The sequence below is a fragment of the Podarcis filfolensis genome (genome assembly GCF_964270895.1).
Source record: "Podarcis filfolensis genome assembly, chromosome: 9".
NCBI classification, from domain to species: Eukaryota; Metazoa; Chordata; class Lepidosauria; order Squamata; family Lacertidae; genus Podarcis; species Podarcis filfolensis.
The window spans coordinates 8,652,283-8,673,537 of NC_139610.1; the positions used below are offsets into that span (position 1 = coordinate 8,652,283).

Here is a 21,255-nt window from a genome sequence, read left to right on the forward strand (position 1 = left end):
GCCCCCTGCAATTCAGGAAATTCAGCTAAAGCATCCATGGCAGATGGCCATCCAACCTGATGGCCAATGTGAAATTTAACTCAGAGACAGCATGCTTTTAAAGATTTCTGGAGAATATATTAATGTTCTATGCAGTTTTAAGGACAAATTTAAAATTTATGAAAGCATTAGGCTAATTTTTTTTTTAAAAAAATTATGTTTTTGCATATGATTAACAATTTAATCTATTTTCAACTAATTTAAGCAATTTACTAGTGTCAAGTTGCATCTGCTTCCCTACTTAGGGCCAAGTGCAATTCTACATATGCGTAAGCCCCATGGAGCTCAACTAAAACCTTCTTCTAGTCCCTGTTTTTCAGGGAGGGAAAGAACATAAGTGGTGGGGCAAAGGAAACTGGTTGAAGAAGAATTCTCTGTGTCCACTTCCATGGCTCCGTCATTCCTCTCTCACATACACACAACTCCTGAGGATAATAAAGAACCTAGGGCAATGTGTGCTCTTTCTGGGGATGAGGGTTGGGTAGAGGACAGGGTACGGCAGGGGCTAAAGCCAGTTGTGATTCGAGGACCCGACCCCCGCTTGGGAATAAAGACACGTGGACACAGTATATTAGGTTAATGGGCTAGAAAAAGGCCACAACTTTATTGATTACAGCATGTGAGAAGGTATTGGCTTAAGCATTGGACCACAGAAAATTTGACTCCACCCACTCGGAGAGGGGTGAGTCTGATGAGGGGTTAACCACCAGTAGGGGGAGCCTGTTGATGCAAATACAACTATAAGCTCTCCCCTGATGTCACCGGGGGTCGTGTCATGGCCCCCCGCCACACAGGGCATCGGACAGGATCCACGACCGCCGGATTCCTTTAACGGAATACCCATAAGTGAAGGGGTAGGCGATGGCCACACCTTGCCCCTCCATACACCAACAACGCATTTGAGCGGCTAAACCACGCCACCACGGTGTCACCCGATTGGGTGCCCAACTGGGAGGCGTGGCGTGCCAGCGATGATGACAGAGCAGGGGGCAAGACGCCCCCTGAGTGACGCGGGAATCGGCTCCTGCTCACAATCCCTCCCCTCCGGAAAGAGGAGAGGCTTTGCAGCAAAAGGTTATGGAGGCATACATACTCAGTCTGCATCCAGGGGCTAAAGCTAGTTTTCTACCACCACCAATGCCTGTCGAATAATTCCTCTCAAATGGAAAACTGGAATTAAAAGACTAAAGCCGTTCAGTACAGTTGTTTTGCAATAATATCAAAGGACCCAGATGTCAGTCGATTGCTAAGAAATTTATATGTAGTCCAAAGAAAAGTTATCCCTGTAAAATTCTGCGTTTTCTATATAATAAAAGCTGGCTTTTAATATTCCTTGAAAGGATTTTGAAATATTCTGTTCCTTTTTACCATGCTTTTCTTATAGTACCATAATTTGTGTAACCAATATGTTCTTTTTCCACATGCATACATTTAATCATGTTGAATAAAAACAGGATTACTGTGGACAAAAGTACTGACATTAAACATTAAAGCACAAAAGGGAATAAAGATATACTTAAGTGTATTTTTCCCCCTTGTTTGAAAACTTAGAAGAGATTGAAACTAGATCCTTGTATTTGAGGAACTGGAAAGACTCGGGGATTATTGCTCTTGGATTTACATTTTAGTTTCTGCTTTTGCCAGCTATTTTCTGGGAAGCAACGTGCAACCAAAGCTCTGCATTATTTCCATCTTGATGCATTCCAGCTTCCTTAATCCATCACAGCCATGTATAGTCTTTTTCTCCTCCTAGTCAACTTTGAAAGTCAAATGTGATGCTCCTCCAGCCTTATTATCCGTCTTCCATAGAAGAGCTAGGATCCATAGTCAGAGGTTCCCATGTGAGCAATGGAACTCCTTTAGTCCTCCTACTATCCCCATGCTGTTGCGCGTCAAGGTCCCCCAGGCCACCCCAATAACTCACACTTCACACATCAATTTTTGTTTAAGGTTTTTTGGCATGAATTTGGCCACAACTTTATTTTAATACACACACGTGAGTGGTTGCTTAGGCATTGGTTACGACTATCTGCCCTTGCCCCAGGGACAGAACTGACTTCCGGATTCCAGCAGAAGCCAGTCAGGGAGAACCATATTGGGGAGAAATGAAGCTGGGCATCAGTCCCTCATCTCTCACCCTCATGCCCCCTGGGGCTTGCACGGCCCAAGTCCGATGCCAGGGACTAGGACGAAAGGGATGGCAAGCCCCTGGATTCCTTTAACGGAATTCCCTTTCAGCACCACCATTGGAGGGGTAGGCACTTACCCCTCCACCAACCAATTTTAACCAATGCCTAACCGCCAACCTTACAAGTTGTGACGATTTGCTACGCAGTAGGCAAAAAAACAAATGGCAGCAGCCAATCAGCCAAATGGACAAAATTCCTACCAGGCCCCTGCCCCAAGGCAGACAACCCCATGACAGGCATAGCAAGGTCAGAGGACAATGAACCCCCCCTTTTCAGGGAGGGTGGGTGGGTGATCCGGTGCACGCAGCCCAAGAGAAGGCCCAGGCTGCGAGCCCTGTATTTCAGACCTCTGTCCCCTCCCACACTTTAGCAACATAACATTCTCCCCAGCAACACTCCTTGCTCAATCACGGTATGTGGCCAATTTGCCCAACAACAGTGGGATGGCCTTTTCGGCCCCCACCGCAACACGTGCTCTCTGTTATGGAGAACACGCTGTCTCAAAATAATTCAAAGTACTGCACTAGGAAGCAGCCTTTGATGCAGCACAGAAGTCTGCAGTTGGAGACGGATGCTGGGCAAAACCCCTCTGTGTGCATCGATGTGTTTGACTTTGTGTGCAGGTGTTTTGTTTTTAAATAAATTTTTGTTTGGGAGTGTGGGAGGGGTCAGAGGTCTGAAATACAGGGCTCGCAGCCTGGGCCTTCTCTTGGGCTGCGTGCACCGGAACACAAAGCAGATTAATACACAAAAACAGAAAAGGAAAAAGAGAAGAAGAGAGAGAGAGAGAAAAGAAAAAGAAAGAAAAAAAGGGAGGGGAAAAAGGGGGGAACAATAAACAAATATTTTTTTTTAATAATATTTATTACTTTTCCAACAATTTAAACACCACAAAACAAAATAAACAATACAATTAAACTAACAAAACAAAATAAAAACAGTTTAAAACACACCAAACAATTTCAATATCTTATCTTTCATTCACTTATTTCAGCGACCTCCTCACACCTCCCTTTTTGTATTCCACTTCTGTTAATTGTTTCAGCAATTCCTTTCCATCTTCCTCTGTTTTCTATCCTATAATTATCTTAACATATTCTAACCTTATTTTTTCCTTTAATACTCTAATAATCTATTTATACTTAATTCCTTATAGCATTTCTACTAAAGCCATATAACTTCATTTCCACATTTTTCTAACATTCATTAATTTTACAGTATTTCTGTAAATAGTCTTTAAACTTTTTCCAATCTTCTTCCACCGACTCTTCTCCCTGGTCTCGGATTCTGCCAGTCATTTCCGCCAGTTCCATATAGTCCATCAACTTCATCTGCCATTCTTCCCGGGTGGGTAGATCTTGTGTCTTCCAATACTTCGCGATAAGTATTCTTGCTGCTGTTGCTGCATACATAAAAAAAGTTCTATCCTTCTTTGGCACCAATTGGCCGACCATGCCCAGGAGAAAGGCCTCTGGTTTCTTCAGGAAGGTATATTTAAATACCTTTTTCATTTCATTATAAATCATCTCCCAGAATGTCTTAATCCTTGGGCATGTCCACCAAAGGTGAAAGAATGTACCTTCAGTCTCATTACATTTCCAACATTTATTATTGGGCAGATGGTAAATTTTTGCAAGCTTGACTGGTGTCATGTACCACCTATAAATCATTTTCATTAAATTTTCTCTTAGGGCATTACATGCCGTGAATTTCATACCAGTGGTCCGTAACTGTTCCCAGTCAGCCATCATTATGTTATGTCCAACGTCTTGTGCCCATTTGATCATAGCTGATTTTACCGTTTTATCCTGAGTGTTACATTTCAACAGCAAGTTATACATTCTTGACAAATTCTTAATTTTTGAATCTAACAATTCTGTTTCCAATTTTGATTCATCCACCTGGAAGCCAACTTTTTTGTCCAAATTGTATGCCTCCATTATTTGGTAATAATGGAGCCAATCTCGCACTTTGTTTTTCAGTTTTTCAAAACTCTGCAGTTTTATTCTGTCTCCATCTTGTTCCAAAATTTCCCAATATTTCGGCCATTTGGCCCTCCATATTGAGTTTTTTCTGTGCCTTCGCTTCCATTGGTGACAACGATCTTGGGGTTTTCTTTTCTAACAAATCCTTATATCTTATCCAAACATTAAACAATGCTTTTCTAACAATATGATTTTTGAACGCTTTATGTGCCTTTACCTTATCATACCACAGATATGCATGCCAGCCAAATGCATTATTGAAGCCTTCTAAATCCAGCACGTCAGTGTTTTCAAGAAGCAACCATTCTCTCAGCCAGCAAAAAGCAGCTGATTCATAATAAAGTTTAAGGTCTGACAGGGCAAATCCACCTCTTTCTTTAGCATCAGTTAATATCTTAAATTTTATTCGAGGCTTCTTGCCCTGCCAAACAAATCTGGAAATATCTTTCTGCCACTTCTTGAAACAGTCCATCTTATCCAAAATTTGCAATGTTTGAAACAAAAACAACATCCTTGGCAACACATTCATTTTTATCACAGCAATTCGGCCTAACAATGATAACTTCAAATTTGTCCATATTTCTAAATCCTTTTTCACTTCGATCCAACATTTTTCATAATTATCCTTAAATAAATTCACATTTTTGGCAGTCATGTTAACCCCTAAATATTTCACTTTCTTAACCAATGTTAGTCCTGTCTCCTCCTGAAACTTCTCTCTCTCATTCACAGTTAAGTTTTTCTCTAAAACTTTGGTTTTCATCTTGTTCAACTTAAAACCTGCTACCTGTCCAAATTCTTGAATCAATTCCAGTACCCTTTTAATACTAGATTCTGGCTCCTGTAAAGTCAATACCAAGTCATCAGCAAATGCTTTCAGTTTGTACTGTTTAGCTCCCACTTGTATACCTTTAACCTCTTGGTTAACAAACTTAATTCTTCACAAATCCAACTTTTTAAACATCTTGATTGACTTCCTCAAATCCCTCCCTTCTGAATTTCCTTGTAATTTAAAAGTAACAGCTTTCCACTATCATTATTAAACTAAAACAATTTCCAATTATAGTCATCTTATTCACTTTTCTTGACATTCTGAATCCCATTTATTTAATTATAACTTAATTTGTCCTAGGCCTATTTGTTTCTTTCAAGTAATTTCTAATTTTTTATATTACAATATTTGTTCAAATAGTCCTTTAATTTCCTCCAGTCCTCTTGAAGCTCCTCTTCTTTCTGGTCGCGGATTCTTCCAGTCAGGTCAGCTAGCTCCGAAAAGTCCATCATCTTCATCTGCCAATCTTCCACTGTTGGTAGTTCTTGTGTTTTCCAATTTTTAGCAAGTAATATTCGAGCGGGCCATTGTGGCATACAAAAATAATTTAACATCTTTCTTGGGCAATTCTACACCTATTATTCCAAGGAGAAAGGCCTCTGGTTTCTTAATAAATGTATATTTCAACATTTTTTTCAGTTCATTATAAATATTCTCCCAGAAGTCTTTCACCTTGGGACAAGTCCACCACATATGGAAAAAGTACCTTCTTTTTCTTTACATTTCCAACAAAGATTATCACTTTTGTGATAAATCTTTGCTAATTTTACAGGTGCAGGTTTGTTTTGGATCCCACTCAAATATTTTAGCGCTTCCAAAAGATTTTTTAGGTGCTTATGGCACTGAGTTATGATAGCCTCTCCAGTCCCTTCCATGAATTGGGTATTTCATGGAATTGGGTATTTCATTAATTGGGTATTTCACACAAGCACTGTAACATGGAATGGTTCTGTCTATGGAGGAGAGCAGCAGCCCCTGCATGACGTTGCCAGATGTGACAATTTGGTTCAGAGGAGCAGCAGGGGGGAGATGCTAGAGCAGGGGTCAGCAACCTTTTTCAGCCATGGGCTGGTCCACCATCCCTCAGAGCATGTGGTGGGCCAGACCATATTTGGGGGGGGGGGATAATGAACGAATTCCTATGCCCCACAAATAACCCAGAGATGCATTTTAAATAAAAGGACATATTCTACTCATGTAAAAACACGCTGATTCCTGGACCATCCGCGGGCCGGATTGAGAAGGCAATTGGACCGCATCCGGCCCCCAGGCCTTAGGTTGCCTACCCCTGTGCTAGAGGGAAAATGAAGTAAAAGCCAACCCCAGGTAACCAAACGAATGGCAAAATAAACACAGCAAAAGTCTGAGGGCCAAATTAGACAGGGCATTTGATGTATAATTGCAATTAAGGTATAATTTTCGAAATTTAAATAGCCATGTGGAGAGGAGAATATCAGCTGTGATGTGCAGGAAGGGATTGTAGTTATGATGAAAACACACACACACAAACACACACACACCCTGCCACTTTTGTTTTTTGTCCATGGAGGGAAGGTTCCATTGGTTGCAATAGCTCAAAGGTGAAGGTGCAAACACACTTGTTTACAAACACCTGGTCTTTTCTCAAAATGCCTGGCGCTCTGCCCTTTTATTCTTGTCTCTACTGAGACTCTCGTCCTCTCTTGTGATAATTGGGAGGGACAGGGCATGGTCTGCTAGGGGAATTCTGAAGATTTATATTGGCCAAGTGACAACCGAGTATCAGCTAGGCCTGTATTTAAATGTAGTCTTTAAGAATTTCAGGCCTGCATACAAGAAGGCGGAAGAAAGGTGTAAAGGAAGAATTATTAGTTTCTGGGTTGCCCTACAATATGTCTGTCGTTGGCATATTCCTTTAAACAATAAAAAGGTCAAGGGTTAGGGCAGCAAACAGTCTGTTTTGGTGACTTTAATTGCATGTTCACTTTCTCATCTGTATGTTCAAGTCAGCCAGGAAGGTGCAATTCTCTGGGATGCCACAGCTCATGATACCTGAACATTTAGAGAATCTTGCCTAGAATCTACAACTGTTCTCTGCAAAAACTGTAGCACACAACTGAAGACAGCCGACAGCTCGAAGTTGTTTGAGTTCACATAACTAAGAAAATTGTCTTGGTCTATTCCTTATAATTTTCTGTCTGGCTATTCATCTATACTGTGCTAAGGAAGAACATTCAATGTCTCGGATATTTCAGATATCCTTTATTCTTCTTCCAGTGTTGAGACAATCAATGATGGAAACTTCCATATAGTTGAGTTACTGGCCATGGATCAGATTCTGTCTTTGTCTGTTGATGGAGGAAGTCCCAAAATCATCAGCAACTTATCTAAACAATCCACTTTGAATTTTGACTCCCCGCTCTATGTAGGAGGTAAGGAAACAGTGTGTAGAGTGTTTGTATTGTGAGTATAAATATAGTCTGAGGAAATGCAAATTATATATTAGTTAATACAGTGGTACCTCGGGTTAAGTACTTAATTCGTTCCGGAGGTCCCTTCTTAACCTGAAACTGTTCTTAACCTGAAGCACCACTTTAGCTAATGGGGCCTCCTGCTGCTGCCATGCCGCCGGAGCACGATTTCTGTTCTCATCCTGAAGCAAAGTTCTTAACCTGAGGTACTATTTCTGGGTTAGCGGAGTCTGTAACCTGAAGCGTATGTAACCTGAAGCGTATGTAACCCGAGGTACCACTGTACACCAATTGAAGCAATATTTATGACAATTTCTGGTTTTAAAGGTGTGCATTTTCTAAGCCAGCCTCATAGCAGAAATGTTAGCTGTGTCCAGGGACAAATCAGACCCTGCTGAATCAAACAGTGGTTGTGTATACGTTACTGACTTAAAACATAGTGAGGTCTGTGGTGATCACACAGGGTCCCCGGACGTTTCACCGTCTATTGATCCCCGTGTCACCACTTTATTTCTCGCTGCCACCACCCAGGCCCTACCTGGTACAATACTGAGTCCAGTCAGGGTTAAATTGAAACATAAACTTTTGTTTATTTATTGCAGTTTAACAAGCGTATGGTTTCATAAACAGTATCAGTCAATTACATTCAATTGGGTGCCTATCCAGACCTATAACTTCCGCTACCTGCTCTCACTCACTAAACCACCTCTCAGATATTTACTTGTCTGCCTAGCCCCTAACTGTTCCTGACTCAGCCTATTTCACTACACTAACTCAACCTACCCACAGACTCTGTCCCAATTCACTCGCACTCCAACCAACCACCCAACTCCCAATGAACTCCCCCCATGCCCCTCCCAGAGCTGGTTTTATAGTCCTTCTGACTCCACCCCCTGGGTCCTGACTGGGCAACCTGTTTAACTATTTCACCTCCAGCACTCTCTCATATGTTAACATCACAACATCATTTCCCCCTGCTACGTTTCAAATCACATTTGCATGTCACTGTACATATCAGTGCAATTGGTTGTTTTTCCACCCAGCTGACTTTCCACACCAGTGTGCAAAGAGTATGTCCTGCAAGTCTCAAATTGGATTGATTCTGGTTTTGTGGAGAATGCGTCATAATGCAGTATTTCTCAAGAACCTACAGGATAGATGTGGATTGTAGCTAACACCATGTGTATACAGCTTCAAAAACCAAATGTGGGCGTGCATAGGATGCAGTGTAAACAGGAATGGGCACATGGCCTGTGAGTCTGGCTGCATTCAGATCCACATGGCACTACCTTCGGGTGAAAATGTTATCCCATCTACATTGCAGGCATTTAACTGCAGTATCTACTTGAGACTAGAACATCTAAGTCTGCCTCCACATTATTCATTCAGTCAACATAGATCTGTAGAGATGTGGTGACTGAAAATGTTGTTTTGTAATGGTGAGGAAATTATTTGGATATCTCAATGTACCCATAGCTAATCACAGTTAGGTTTTTAAATAGCAGTGGTGATCTTCAAGTAATTATGAGAATTCATTTCATAGGTAACAAGTTGATGGCTTATTTGTTTTCCAGGCATGCCTATGAAGAACAATGTTGCTGCCCTGCGCCAGTCTCCAGGTCAAAATGGCACCAGTTTTCATGGCTGCATCCGTAATCTATACATTAATAGTGAACTGCAGGACTTTAGGAATGTCCCACTGCAAGTTGGAATTTTGCCAGGTTGTGAACCCTGTCATAAGAAATTGTGTGTCCATGGGACTTGCCACGTGACTAGCCAGTCAGGCTTTGCTTGTGAGTGTGATGGAGGATGGACTGGCCTACTCTGTGATCAGCAAGCCAATGACCCTTGCTTAGGAAATAAGTAAGTCCTTGTTCATGTCCCTTTCTAATATTTTACATGTATTTTACATGTATTTACTGTGGAGTAGAGTAGGCTTTAAAAAGTAGTAGCACACTTGAAAGTCTCCATTTCTGGGGTGGGGTGTGGGTGGGTGTGCGGAATATAATTGCCCATCTTTTGGACCTAGTTTGCTGATTAGCAAATTAATACACTAATCAATAATGCCATCATTCAACAACCACTAGACCGCTACTGGATCACATGCCATCTTTAGACCACCTTTCTATATTCTTCCCTTGCAAATTTAGTTTCCTCATTATTTCTAGACAACATTACAAGAGGAGATTGTAGCTTAAAAAATGAATAAAATGTCATCATTCCATTCTCTTGAGTTTTTAACACCCCTCTAAAATCTTATTTTGGTGATTGAAAAAGGACCATTGGTTTGTAATTGCTTTTTTTTTTTTTTTTACTATGACTATGAACAGCTCTCAAGCATTGCTCCCAATGCAAATAGCAGCTTCAAGGGATCAATTTTCATCCGGGGAAATGTCGGATTTCATCTGGGGAAATGTCAGCAGGGGAGGAAAGAGCTAGTTGCTCCTCCCCATCTTCTATGATCTTAATAATTATCAGCCCCACCCCGAAGCAGTGCTCTCTGCACTTTTCAGAACATGCACATTAAATGCAAAGGTGCATTTAACATCCCTGCGAAGGTGCATTTAACATCCCATCCAGTTTGGCTCAGGGATTTTATACAGTCGTACCTTGTTTTGCGACCGGGATCCATTCCGGAGCCCCAGCCACTAACCAAAAAGGATGCAGGGCCAAGCACCGCATCTGCGCACGCACACAGAGCGGTTTGCGCTTCTGTGCATGCAAGAGTGGCAAACCCAGAAGTAACCCATTCCAGTACTTCCAGGTTTGCCGCGGACATTCGCTGGAATGGACGCTAGACAAGGCGGATGTTCGCGGAGGTATTACTGTATCATGAAAGCATTCAAGTAGCAATTAACTCATCAGTGCTAAAGAAAAGAAAAACGACTTTGTTATGTCTACCTTCTGATTCCTAAGTTTTATCTCAATGCCATGTTCTCTTTGGTCAAAGTCCAAAAGGGCTTTCTCAAGGGGCATTTGTTGAATTCCATGGGGTTAGGGTGAAAAGAGCCCAACAGGCAGGGCTGGCTCAAGACATGCTGGCACCCGAGGCAGACCACAAAACGCCTCCCTCCCACCAGGGAAGAAGGGCTGAGTGAAGATCTACATTGGGATCAAGGGTGGGAGTGGACCAGCAGTGTCTCCCATTCACCAAGAGGCTGCTATAGAGGTGGTTGGGTGGCACTGCCAAGGTGGAGGCAGATCCAGCCTTCAAGAAGCGTACCACTGTGGAAGCAGTGGGCAATTCATTCCTTGGGGGGCGGATTTGCTGCCCCTGTGGATCAGGCTGCCTGAGGCGGTTGCCTCACCTTGCCTTATGGGTGGGCCAGCCCTGATTACAGGTAAGCCATGTCTTCTTCTTCTTCTTTTTCCTCTTCCTCTTCTTCTTGTTGTTCATTAATAGCTCGTATCAACCTCAGTCATTTTAAGCCAGATTATGCATTCCTTGCCCACACAGTCTCTAACACTTAAATGGGGGGAGGGCAGGGATCTTGAGGAATGCAGAATTTGGCACCTATGACACCTTGCTCAGGTCTTCCATAACACATCTACAGCGGCAATATTCCAGTACTAACAAAACAAACGGGCTACCTTCTTCCGTATCATTGCACTAACCTTGCGTACCAATTAGCGCGGGCCAAACGGCTTCGCTCCGTGTCGTACTGACATGTAGCGCGTTCTAAAAAGGAAGGGGAAGTAAAAACCCTACGAACCATTTCCTTTTTGACCACAGTCCAAAGTTTTTTGGTTTTTTTTTACAGTTAATGTCGCTTAGCCTTGGATTGGAATGAATACAGTAATTTATTTTTATTCTCTTGGGCTTGTCTCCCCCTGTAGATGTGTGCATGGTAGCTGCTTGCCAATCAATGCGTTTTCATACAGTTGTAAATGCCTGCAGGGACGTGCCGGTGTCCTCTGTGATGAGGATGAAGAACTGCCTAACCCCTGCCAGTCCCTCCGATGTAAACACGGTAAATGCAGGCTTTCAGGCCATGGGAAACCGTATTGCGAGTGCAGCAGCGGATACACTGGGGACAGCTGCGATAAAGGTAGATAACCAGTTTGTCACAGTTTCACGTAAGAGGGAAAATATTCGTTTTATTGTCGAAACATAATAAAGATGGAGAAAAACAAACAAACCCCAGTCTTGCACACATGGCAGTACATTTTTCTTTGGGCTTCTTTTTTTATTATTTCTTTCCCCCTTTATCCCACCCTAAGCTCTACAGAGCTTCTCTCAGTGAAAAAGAATATTTTTTTAAATATAATAATGAAGAGGATTTTTTTTTAATATAAAAAATGATCTTTGAATTTAATATTAGCACTTGGAAGATTTTTCCCCCATCAAGTATTTTGCTGTGAAAACTTTTTTCTTTGTTCAGAAGCGACTTTTTACTATATTTGAACTGCCACCTTTTACCTGCTATATCTTTCTGTATTTATTGTTTCTCTGCCTTCTGCAACTGCGAAGCCAAATCCAATGATTCTGCTCCTAGTTTTATCACAAACTCTACTTTTGACCTCTCATCTTCAACTGATTTATCACAGCGAATTATACAGGTGAGATGGATAAAAACAGGATATTTTCCCCTCCACTGTCATCTTGTTCTTTTCTTTCCTTGTCTATCAAGGCTCTTTCACTTTTCTCTCTCTCCACCCCCCCCAAACTTTTTTTCTTCAGCTGACATATATTTATTTTGTACTTTGCATCAATGTGACTAGAATAGAATATGGGGTTTGGGTTTTTAACCCAGATGTCTCCTATTTAAACTGTTTTTATGTCCCAGTAATTTATGAAGTTAGTGGAATGTAGCTTCTATTAAATAACAGATTGAATAATATTTAACTCAAGGTCTAATAAATGAAATTGCATGCCGTCTCAAGTACTTCCCTACAGTAAAAGAAACCAGCTGGTCATGCTGTTAGGAATAGATGATGTGTATTTTTGTAATAAAGGAAAAAGAATTAAATTTCCAATTTTCTTGTCATTGTAATAGCAGCGTATTTATGGGTTTAGGAATAAATCACCACTAAAGAATAAGTGAATCTGGAAAAAAAGCGCAATCTGCTTTTTTAATCCTGTGTACCAGAACCTTTATTTTCCCAAGCTAAAAGTAATGTAAACAAAGAGTCTATATTTAGACGCATTTCATCTTCTTAGTAGATGCCAACGATTGATATCATTGCATGGTGTGTCATCTGGGGGCTGCTCTTTTTCACGTTGCAGAAATCTCTTGTCGAGGGGAACGAGTCCGAGATTACTTCCAAAAGCAGCAAGGTTATGCCGCGTGCCAGACGACCAAGAAGGTATCGAGACTAGAATGCAGAGGAGGCTGTTCGAATGGGCAGTGCTGCGGACCGTTGAGGAGCAAGAGGCGGAAATATTCTTTTGAATGCACTGACGGGTCCTCATTTGTGGATGAGGTCGAGAAGGTTGTGAAGTGCAGCTGTACAGCGTGCCCCTCCTAAACATGCCCTTTTTCGCTCCACTTTTGTCTTTTTTTTAAATGTTGTATACTTATTGACCGTGTCTTGGGACTAATTAATGCTTCATAGTGGAAATATTTGAAATATATTGTAAAATACAGAACAGACTTATTTTTATTATGAGAATAAAGACTTTTTTCTTCAACTGCAACAAAACAAAAATAAAGTGCTTGAACTGAGACTTCTTGTACCCAAGAGGAGTTTTGAAGGAAAAGGAAAAAAAAAAACACCAATAAAAATACCTGGTAACGTTTCAACAGTGATGGAAAAACTTAACAACTTTTAACATCAGGCCTTCTTTGTAACGTTCTGAAGATAAACAGGCACTTTGCTCAAGTAACTTTCAACCCTACAATCTTATTGATGAAAAATCAACCCCAGTCTGAGGCTTTGCTTTCTTTTTTTACTTCCTTAACTAGTTTTTCGTTGTCGTCGTTTTTGGTTTTACTCTCTCGACAAGATCATATCAAACTCTTCAAGGCCATGCAATGAAAAGGCACAAGGTGAACAGAAATCCTTTTGCGCAAATTTATGTTGCGCGTTTTGTACGGCATAAAATAATCAAGTCGGGAAAATGAAACATCTTGCCTCCTTAACAGAAGAGAATTCACCATAACCCTAAAATCTCCTGGTATATTCTTTTATGTCGGCAAGTTAGCAAAAGAAGAAATTGAATGAGTGTTTATCTACCCTCTTCCAGTATTAATTTTTTTTTGTAATATAAATGTTAAGGGGAGGATAAAAAATAGATTATTGTTGGGAAAATTAGGTATAATATGGAGTTTTGTTTTTATGAGTTCTGAGCGACTCTATACAGTATTCGGTTTATTGAGAAATATTTATTGTATCAAAGTACACTGTACTTAACATTTAGGCCACCCCTTTTACTGTTTTTTTTCAATGCTTTAATATATATTAATTTATATTTGTCCTGATATTTTTGTACTTCCTGTTGTTGTTGGGGTTTTGTTTTGTTTTTGTTTTTTAAAAAGAAGACTTAATCAGGATAGTTGCAATAGGACTAACATGGCATGTTCTCACGGGGTAAATAGATTTGGTCTGGGTTTGTTTTTTTCTCCTTGGCAACCTATCATCTGCCTGGTGTCACTGAAAGAACTGGATGCCAGAAGCAACAACAGGTTGTAGTTTTCACGATAGCAGGGGCATCTCTCAAGTCCTTGTAACGAGTGAGGGGTGAAAGAGTCTTTACAGTAGATGGCAAATGTATGGAACTGAGCATTTCCCTGATATACATTGCTTTGCAGAAAATGAAATGATGTGTAGAAACTTGACATTAGAGAAGTAGACCTTTACAAACTAATATTCCCTTGGAGTATCCTTCCCTTTAAAATTAAAAAAAAGAGGCTGTATTACCAAGAACTGTGACTTTTCCCAAATATTAAAACTACTTTACTTGTCCTAATGTTTCCCTTTGTTAACATTTTTTGCTGCTAAATCACAATATAGAATTGGTAATAATTCTTCATAGTTGGTTGTGTTCTTTTTTTGCAGTAAATCTCGGGGTACCCCGTAATGGGGGTGTTTTTTTTCAATTTTTTAAAAAGAAAAAGTTAGATGTACATGTGTAATACGGTGTTTCTTTGTCTTATTTGGACTGATATCAGTACCTTTACTGATGTTTGTAAATTAAACAGATATTTACTTCAGTGCTAGCTTTTGCCTGTATTCTTCTTAGAAGTTTAACTTGCTCAGCGGCCTATAATTAAACTCCAGTAGCATAACAAGAGTCAGATTAAAAAGCTGTCCCAATCAAAAAAAATAATAACCCAGGGAATATATTGCTGTCAGGCTAAAGGAGGAACCTCCACGCCTGTCTTGTAGCTTCAGAACTATTTTACAGTGTTATCTCCACAGTCAAATAGTTGATTCTCGGGATCACACATACAGCGGTACCTCAGGTTAAGAACTTAATTCATTCCGGAGGTCCATTCTTAACCTGAAACTGTTCTTAACCTGAAGCACCACTTTAGCTAATGGGGCTTCCCGCTGCCGCCGCGCCACCAGAGCACAATTTCTGTTCTCATCCTGAAGCAAAGTTCTTAACCCAAGGTACAATTTCTGGATTAGCGGAGTCTGTAACCTGAAGCGTCTGTAACTTAAGCATCTGTAACCCGAGGTACCACTGTACTTTTCTAAATATTAATCTAAATTTCTCCTGAGAAAGAACTGCATACACCATGCATTGAAATTTCATATTTGACTAGTTCTATTCACATGTTCCGGACGCGGGTGGTGCTGTGGCTAAACCACAGAGCCTAGGGCTTGACGATCAGAAGGTCGGCGGTTCGAATCCCCACAACGGGGTGAGCTCCCGTTGCTCAGTCCCTGCTCCTGCCAACTTAGCAGTTCGAAAGCACGTCCAAGTGCAAGTAGATAAATAGGTACCGCTCCAGTGGGAAGGTAAATGGCGTTTCCATGTGCTGCTTTGGTTCGCTAGAAGCAGCTTTGTCATTCTGGCCACATGACCCGGAAAAACTGTCTGCGGACAAACCCCGGCTCCCTCGGCCAGTAAAGTGAGATGAGCGCCACAACCCCAGAGTCATTCATGACTGGACTTAACGGTCGGGGGTCCCTTTACCTTTATACATGTTGCTTGCTCACCTGTGCATCTTTCATCTCCATTCATTGTCCCAGTTTTCATTCTCCTTTCAGCCCTTATTGTCTCTTCTTTTCATTTTTTGGGATCACACCCGCTCAAAGTGCAAACAGTTATTTTTCTAGTCCCTACTCCACCCTGCTTCCCAGGCCCCGTGTCCTACTTTCCTATGTCCTTCTGCCTGCCCTACCTCTCTGGTATTGGGGGAGCTCATTCTCAGCAACCGCCACCATGAAGTCTCTAGATGTGTTACCAATTAAGAGTATAAAAACACCCCTCTCTCTTTAGCAAGAAACTATAGCTGAAATCGGGGATCATGAAATCATATTATGGTGTCACATGAACAAAGTCTGTTTAAGAAATACCAACTGAAGAACGATTCATGAATGCAAACAAAGCAGATTTTGCCATTTACAGCAGCTCCCCACCAAGTTGCTGGGCAAAACATGCAGGTGCCATACTTGCAACACAGGGTAAATACAGTACAAGGGAGGCAGGTGGTTTTCATCAGGAAAGCTACTAAAAGTGGTTCTGGGGGCTAATTCCTGCTCAGTTGCTAAGCCTGTCTCAGGTGGACCATTTCAGCTCTTCCTGGCATGTGCTTTAAAACACGTGTGTTGGAGACATTTGAGGAGAGAGAGACTGTATATGGGGGTTGATAAGCTATGGTAGTCCTCAGTGCCAAGATGAGTGCGCTGGAATGCTTGGGGTTAATCACAAGGAAACATAGATGTAGTGGTCAGAATGGAACTCTGGTAGAACGGAGAGAACCAATGGAATATGGTCAGGGCCAGATTTAGGTTTGACGAGGCCCTAAGCTACTGAAGGTAATGGGGCCCTTTATATGTCCAGCTGTCCTTTGTCAACAACAAATTGCCGCTGTTTCTATGTTGAATATATGCCATATGGTAATTTACGGACCTAATAGGTATATAAAGCCATTTCCACATGTTGCAATACTACCAGTCCATGCAGAATGTAGGCACCCCATATATAGAAATGAGCAAACCAGTGTTACTTTAGGGAGCCGGCTAGCATTACTTACACCATAGGAGCCTACACAACACAAAACACTGTTGCTGTAAGTAGGTTTTATTTTATTTGTTTATTATCTTATATTTTGGAAATGTACATCCAGTTTTTTCCCCTTTAATTTTTTTTGGGCCCCCCCAAGAGAGTGGGGCCCTAAGCTATAGCTTGTTTAGCTTATACGTAAATCTGGCACTGGATATGGTTGTCTACAGGAAAGGGTGTACTGTAAGTATTGTCACTCTGTACATCAAAGAGAACAATCGATAAATTCCAAAAGGGGCAGACTCTTGTGTAGGATCACTGTGAGTGTCAATACCAGACCTCAAAGAATAATTTAGTACTGGGGATGCAGTACCACCCCCCAACCGATCTTAAGATGGAAAATGAAATCAAGGAGAGGGTGAAATGGCATAGTAATGGGTGACTTCTTGCCCTCACACAGACTGGGTAAATGTGCATTCCACTGACAACAAAGAGGTAGCATTTCTAGATGTCCTTAATGATTGGTTCAGCACCACCTTTCCTAGGAGCCATCAGAGGGGAGATGACACTGACCTTAATCCCAAACGATTCCCGTAAACTTGTGTAAGATGTAAGTATTGTTGAACTGATTAGGAGCAGTAACCCCAGTGCTATCAGATTTAAAATATTGCCAAAAAAAGGGGGGGAAAGCTTCAAAAGAGAAAACTTCTAAAGAAAGAGTCAAATTTCTCCATAATGCTTTGGGATAAATCAATAATAGCTCAGCTACAATGTATCCTGCAGTTTGGGAAAAGTACCGCGAGCGTCAAGAGAACCGTTCGCAACTGAAACATTTGAGGTTTCAGAGAACATAGTTTCCAAATTTTGATGGTAGTTATTAATTAGATTATTTGCATTCAGCCTCTGCAGTATCTTGTAGCTGTTAGGTAAAATTATACTGATATTTGTGATTAGGCCCAATTTAATTACCGTATTTTTCGCTTTATAAGACGCACCAGACCACAAGACGCACCTAGTTTTTGGAGGAGGAAAACAAGAAAAAAAATATTCTGAATCTCAGAAGCCAGAACAGCAAGAGGGATCGCTGCGCAGCGAAAGCAGCGATCCCTCTTACTGTTCTGGCTTCTGGGATAGCTGTGCAGCCTGCATTCGCTCCATAAGACGCACACACATTTCCCCTTACTTTTTAGGAGGGAAAGAGTCTTATAGAGCAAAAAATACGGTACTTATTTTAAACATTGGCATAATGGCACATTAATGCTATGTGCTATTATGCCAATGTTTTAAATAAGTAATTGCATGCTTGAATTTTCAAAGCAGCTCCCATATTTTATCTGAGCAATCTTTACTGCTACTTTGTGAACCAGAGGGAAGGGGACGTCATCTTTGCAAGTATTTTTAGCACCAACTGCTTCATGCTAATGGACCACTCCACTATTGCAAAGGGAGTTTGTGTTGAAAACACTTCCTAAAATGAAGCTTTCCTCCCATTGGAGCAAGTGATTTCAATGTAAATTGCTTTGTGCTAATGGAGGAATGCTCTTTGAAACCACACTCCCACTGACAATCAGCTGACTGGTGGTGGGAGCTTCCTCTAGTTCATGCAAGCAATGGCACCACTGGAATTGGAGATTTCCTTGTTTGCATATTAGTTTCTTAGCTGTTGTGCTAGAAACAGCTCACATTAGGATGGTTAGATTTCATCCATTTGTAATCTAACCAGGTTACTGGCTTCTCAGAAGTCCCATTCATCAGTCACCACAGCAGCATGGATGCTGTGTTCAAGTGGCTAAACCCCATGCTTCTCTGGTAACACCTGTAGCAAGTGTGGGAAATCTTTGGCCTGCCATAAGCACTGAACTCACCTGAATTATGGTGCTTGAGGAGACTCTTGAGAGTCCCATGGACTGCAAGAAGATCAAACGTATCCATTCTGAAGGAAATCAGCCCTGAGTGCTCACTGGAAGGACAGGTCCTGAAGCTGAGGCTCCAATACTTTGGCCACCTCATGAGAAGAGAAGACTCCCTGGAAAAGATCCTGGTATTGGAAAAGATGGAGGGCACAAGGAGAAGGGGACGACAGAGGACGAGATGGTTGGACAGTATTCTTGAAGCTACCAGCATGAGTTTGACCAAACTGCGGGAGGCAGTGGAAGGCAGGAGTGCCTGGCATGCTCTGGTCCAGGGGGTCACGAAGAGTTGGACACAACTAAACAACAACAACAAAATGCATTGAACTACAACTCCCATCAGCCCCAGAAAGCATGACCAATGGCCAGGGATGATAGAAATTGTAGTTCAGCAACATCTGCAGGGCCAAAGTTTCCCCACACCGGACCTATAGGAAGTGGGTGATTTGGGTTACTTCTGAGGAGACACTGACATGAGATGTAACCACATCAGTTGCCCAGGCCACGTGATCGATTTCAAATGTGTTTGAAATTCGTATGCATGTGGAATTGGAATGTATGTAACCACTCTAAAAATGACATATGATAGCCCTGGCCCACTTAATCCACAAGAGCCACATTACAACATTTGCTTAATGTAAAAGTTAGGAGGGTATGTATTTCCAAACCTCTCAGGATGTTCCTGAAGTTAAAAAGGTAAAGGGACCCCTGACCACTAGGCCCAGTCGTGGCCGACTCTGGGGTTGTGGTGCTCATCTCGCTTTATTGGCCGAGGGAGCCGGCATACAGCTTCCAGGTCATGCGGCCAGCATGACTAAGCTGCTTCTGGCGAACCAGAGCAGCGCACGGAAACGCCGTTTACCTTCCCGCCGGAGCGGTACCTATTTATCTACTTGCACTTTTACGTGCTTTCAAACTGCTAGGTTGGCAGGAGCAGGGACCGAGCAACGGGAGCTCCCTCCGTCACGGGGATTCGAACCGCCGACCTTCTAATCTGCAAGTCCTAGGCTCTGTGGTTTAACCCACAGCGCCACCCGTGTCGCTAAACATCTGGATAAGGTAAAGGTAAAGGGACCCCTGACCATTAGGTCCAGTTGCGGACGACTCTGGGTTTGTGGTGCTCATCTCGCTTTACTGGCCGAGGGAGCCAGCGTACAGCTTCCAGGTTATGTGGCCAGCATGACTAAGCCGCTTCTGGTGAACCAGAGCAGTGCACGGAAACTCCATTTACCTTCCCACCGGAGCAGCACCTATTTATCTACTTGCACTTTGACATGCTTTTGAACTGCTAGGTTGGCAGGAGCAGGGATGGAGCAACGGGAGCCCACCCCGTCGCGGGGATTCGAACCGCCAACCTTCTGATCGGCAAGTCCTAGGCTCTGTGGTTTAACCCACAGCGCCACCTGCGTCCTGGAGTTGGTGCCAAATATGCTTCTTACCTATTATTCTGCCCATATGTGTAATATCTGGGACCATGATAGAAGTCTGTATCAAAGGACTCTGGGGAAAAGGGGTGAGGAAGGAGCAGGGGGGAAGCAAGCTCGGGTACCAGTTCTTAATATTGCAACAAGATGGAAACCATTCAGGTAACCTGGTAGAAGGGCCATTGCCAGGTAACAGGTGAGGCAGAAGAGCTGAAGGCAGGTGGCCTCTCACGAGAGCTGAAGAAATAACCCTGCTTCCCTTCTTTGCCTGATAAAATGGAACTTAGCACTGGTGCAAGAACATAAAGCATCACTGTTCTTAAAGAACGCTAAGTGAAGTTGCTCTCAATGGGAAGTTCTAGTAGCAAGCAGAAGGAAAATTGGATGTGTGAGCCTTGTGGCTATATGAATTTTCTGCTCCACCTTCATGTTTATTTTTCTCTGGCCCAGCTCACTTTCCTGCTCCCATCAACCTCTTCTATTTTATTTCTCTAATCCTCAGCCCCTCTCCTCATCCACCCAATTGCATCTTCTCCTCAAATCTCTCTCTTTGAACCTATTACCTAAGCATAAGCCTTGGGTTTACATACACAAACAGTGGAACAGTAGAAGAGAGAATCAGAGGCTAAACTGAATGGGATAATGAATTTGGGCGAAGCCTGCCTACTGGAATGTCAAGATCATTCAGCTTTAATTCATAATTTGGAGAAATTACAGTGAATATTGGTTAAAATGAATATTATCATGGAGTCTGGAGAGGAAGGGTGTTCCTTAAATAGTCTCCACACAAAATGGAGAAGTCCATTCTGGGTTTCACCAGAAACCAATGCCATGTCTTTAGTAAGATCATATTCTTCAATTTAGCCAATTCTACAGCAAGCATTGAGGATGCGGGTGGCGCTGTGGGTTAAACCACAGAGCCTAGGACTTGCCGATCAGAAGGTAGGCGGTTCGAATCCCCACAGCGGGGTGAGCTCCCGTTGCTCAGTCCCTGCTCCTGCCAACCTAGCAGTTTAACAGCACGTCAAAGTGCTAGTAGATAAATAGGTACTGCTCTGGCGGGAAGGTAAATGGCGTTTCCGTGCGCTGCTCTGGTTCGCCAGAAGCAGCTTAGTCATACTGGCCACATGACCCGGAAGCTGTACGCCGGCTCCCTCGGCCAATAAAGCGAGATGAGCGTCGCAACCCCAAAGTCTGGTACCACTGGACCTAATGGTCAGGAGTCCCTTTACCTTTACCTTTACAGCAAGCATAGAGCTTTTTTTTCTCACAAAAGAGTGAACAAGCTTTGGAGTAAGGAAGCACAAT

At 42.2% G+C, this 21,255-nt stretch overlaps 1 protein-coding gene and 1 long non-coding RNA gene across 8 annotated transcripts in view; one reads left to right on the forward strand and one right to left on the reverse strand.

Annotated features, from left to right (window-relative positions):
* The window catches only part of SLIT2 (slit guidance ligand 2), a 238,150-nt gene extending 223,501 nt beyond the window's left edge, over positions 1–14,649 (forward strand). For 2 of the 7 annotated variants that reach the window (XM_083630067.1, XM_083630066.1), the window contains 5 exons: positions 7,302–7,456; positions 9,070–9,358; positions 11,333–11,544; positions 11,967–12,055; positions 12,723–14,649. In XM_083630067.1, the coding sequence (XP_083486193.1) occupies positions 7,302–7,456; positions 9,070–9,358; positions 11,333–11,544; positions 11,967–12,055; positions 12,723–12,815 (838 nt within the window). In that variant the 3' untranslated portion in view covers positions 12,816–14,649. The remainder of the gene's footprint in view (positions 1–7,301; positions 7,457–9,069; positions 9,359–11,332; positions 11,545–11,966; positions 12,056–12,722) is intronic. The other 5 variants (XM_083630064.1, XM_083630063.1, XM_083630068.1 and 2 more) reach the window with 3 other exon arrangements.
* LOC310770373 lies at positions 611–2,836 on the reverse strand. Its single transcript, XR_014552121.1, has 2 exons — positions 2,723–2,836; positions 611–1,921 (listed from the first exon to the last, which is right to left on the reverse strand). It is a non-coding gene; the product is annotated as an uncharacterized lncRNA (long non-coding RNA).
* Positions 14,650–21,255: the final 6,606 nt, after the last annotated feature.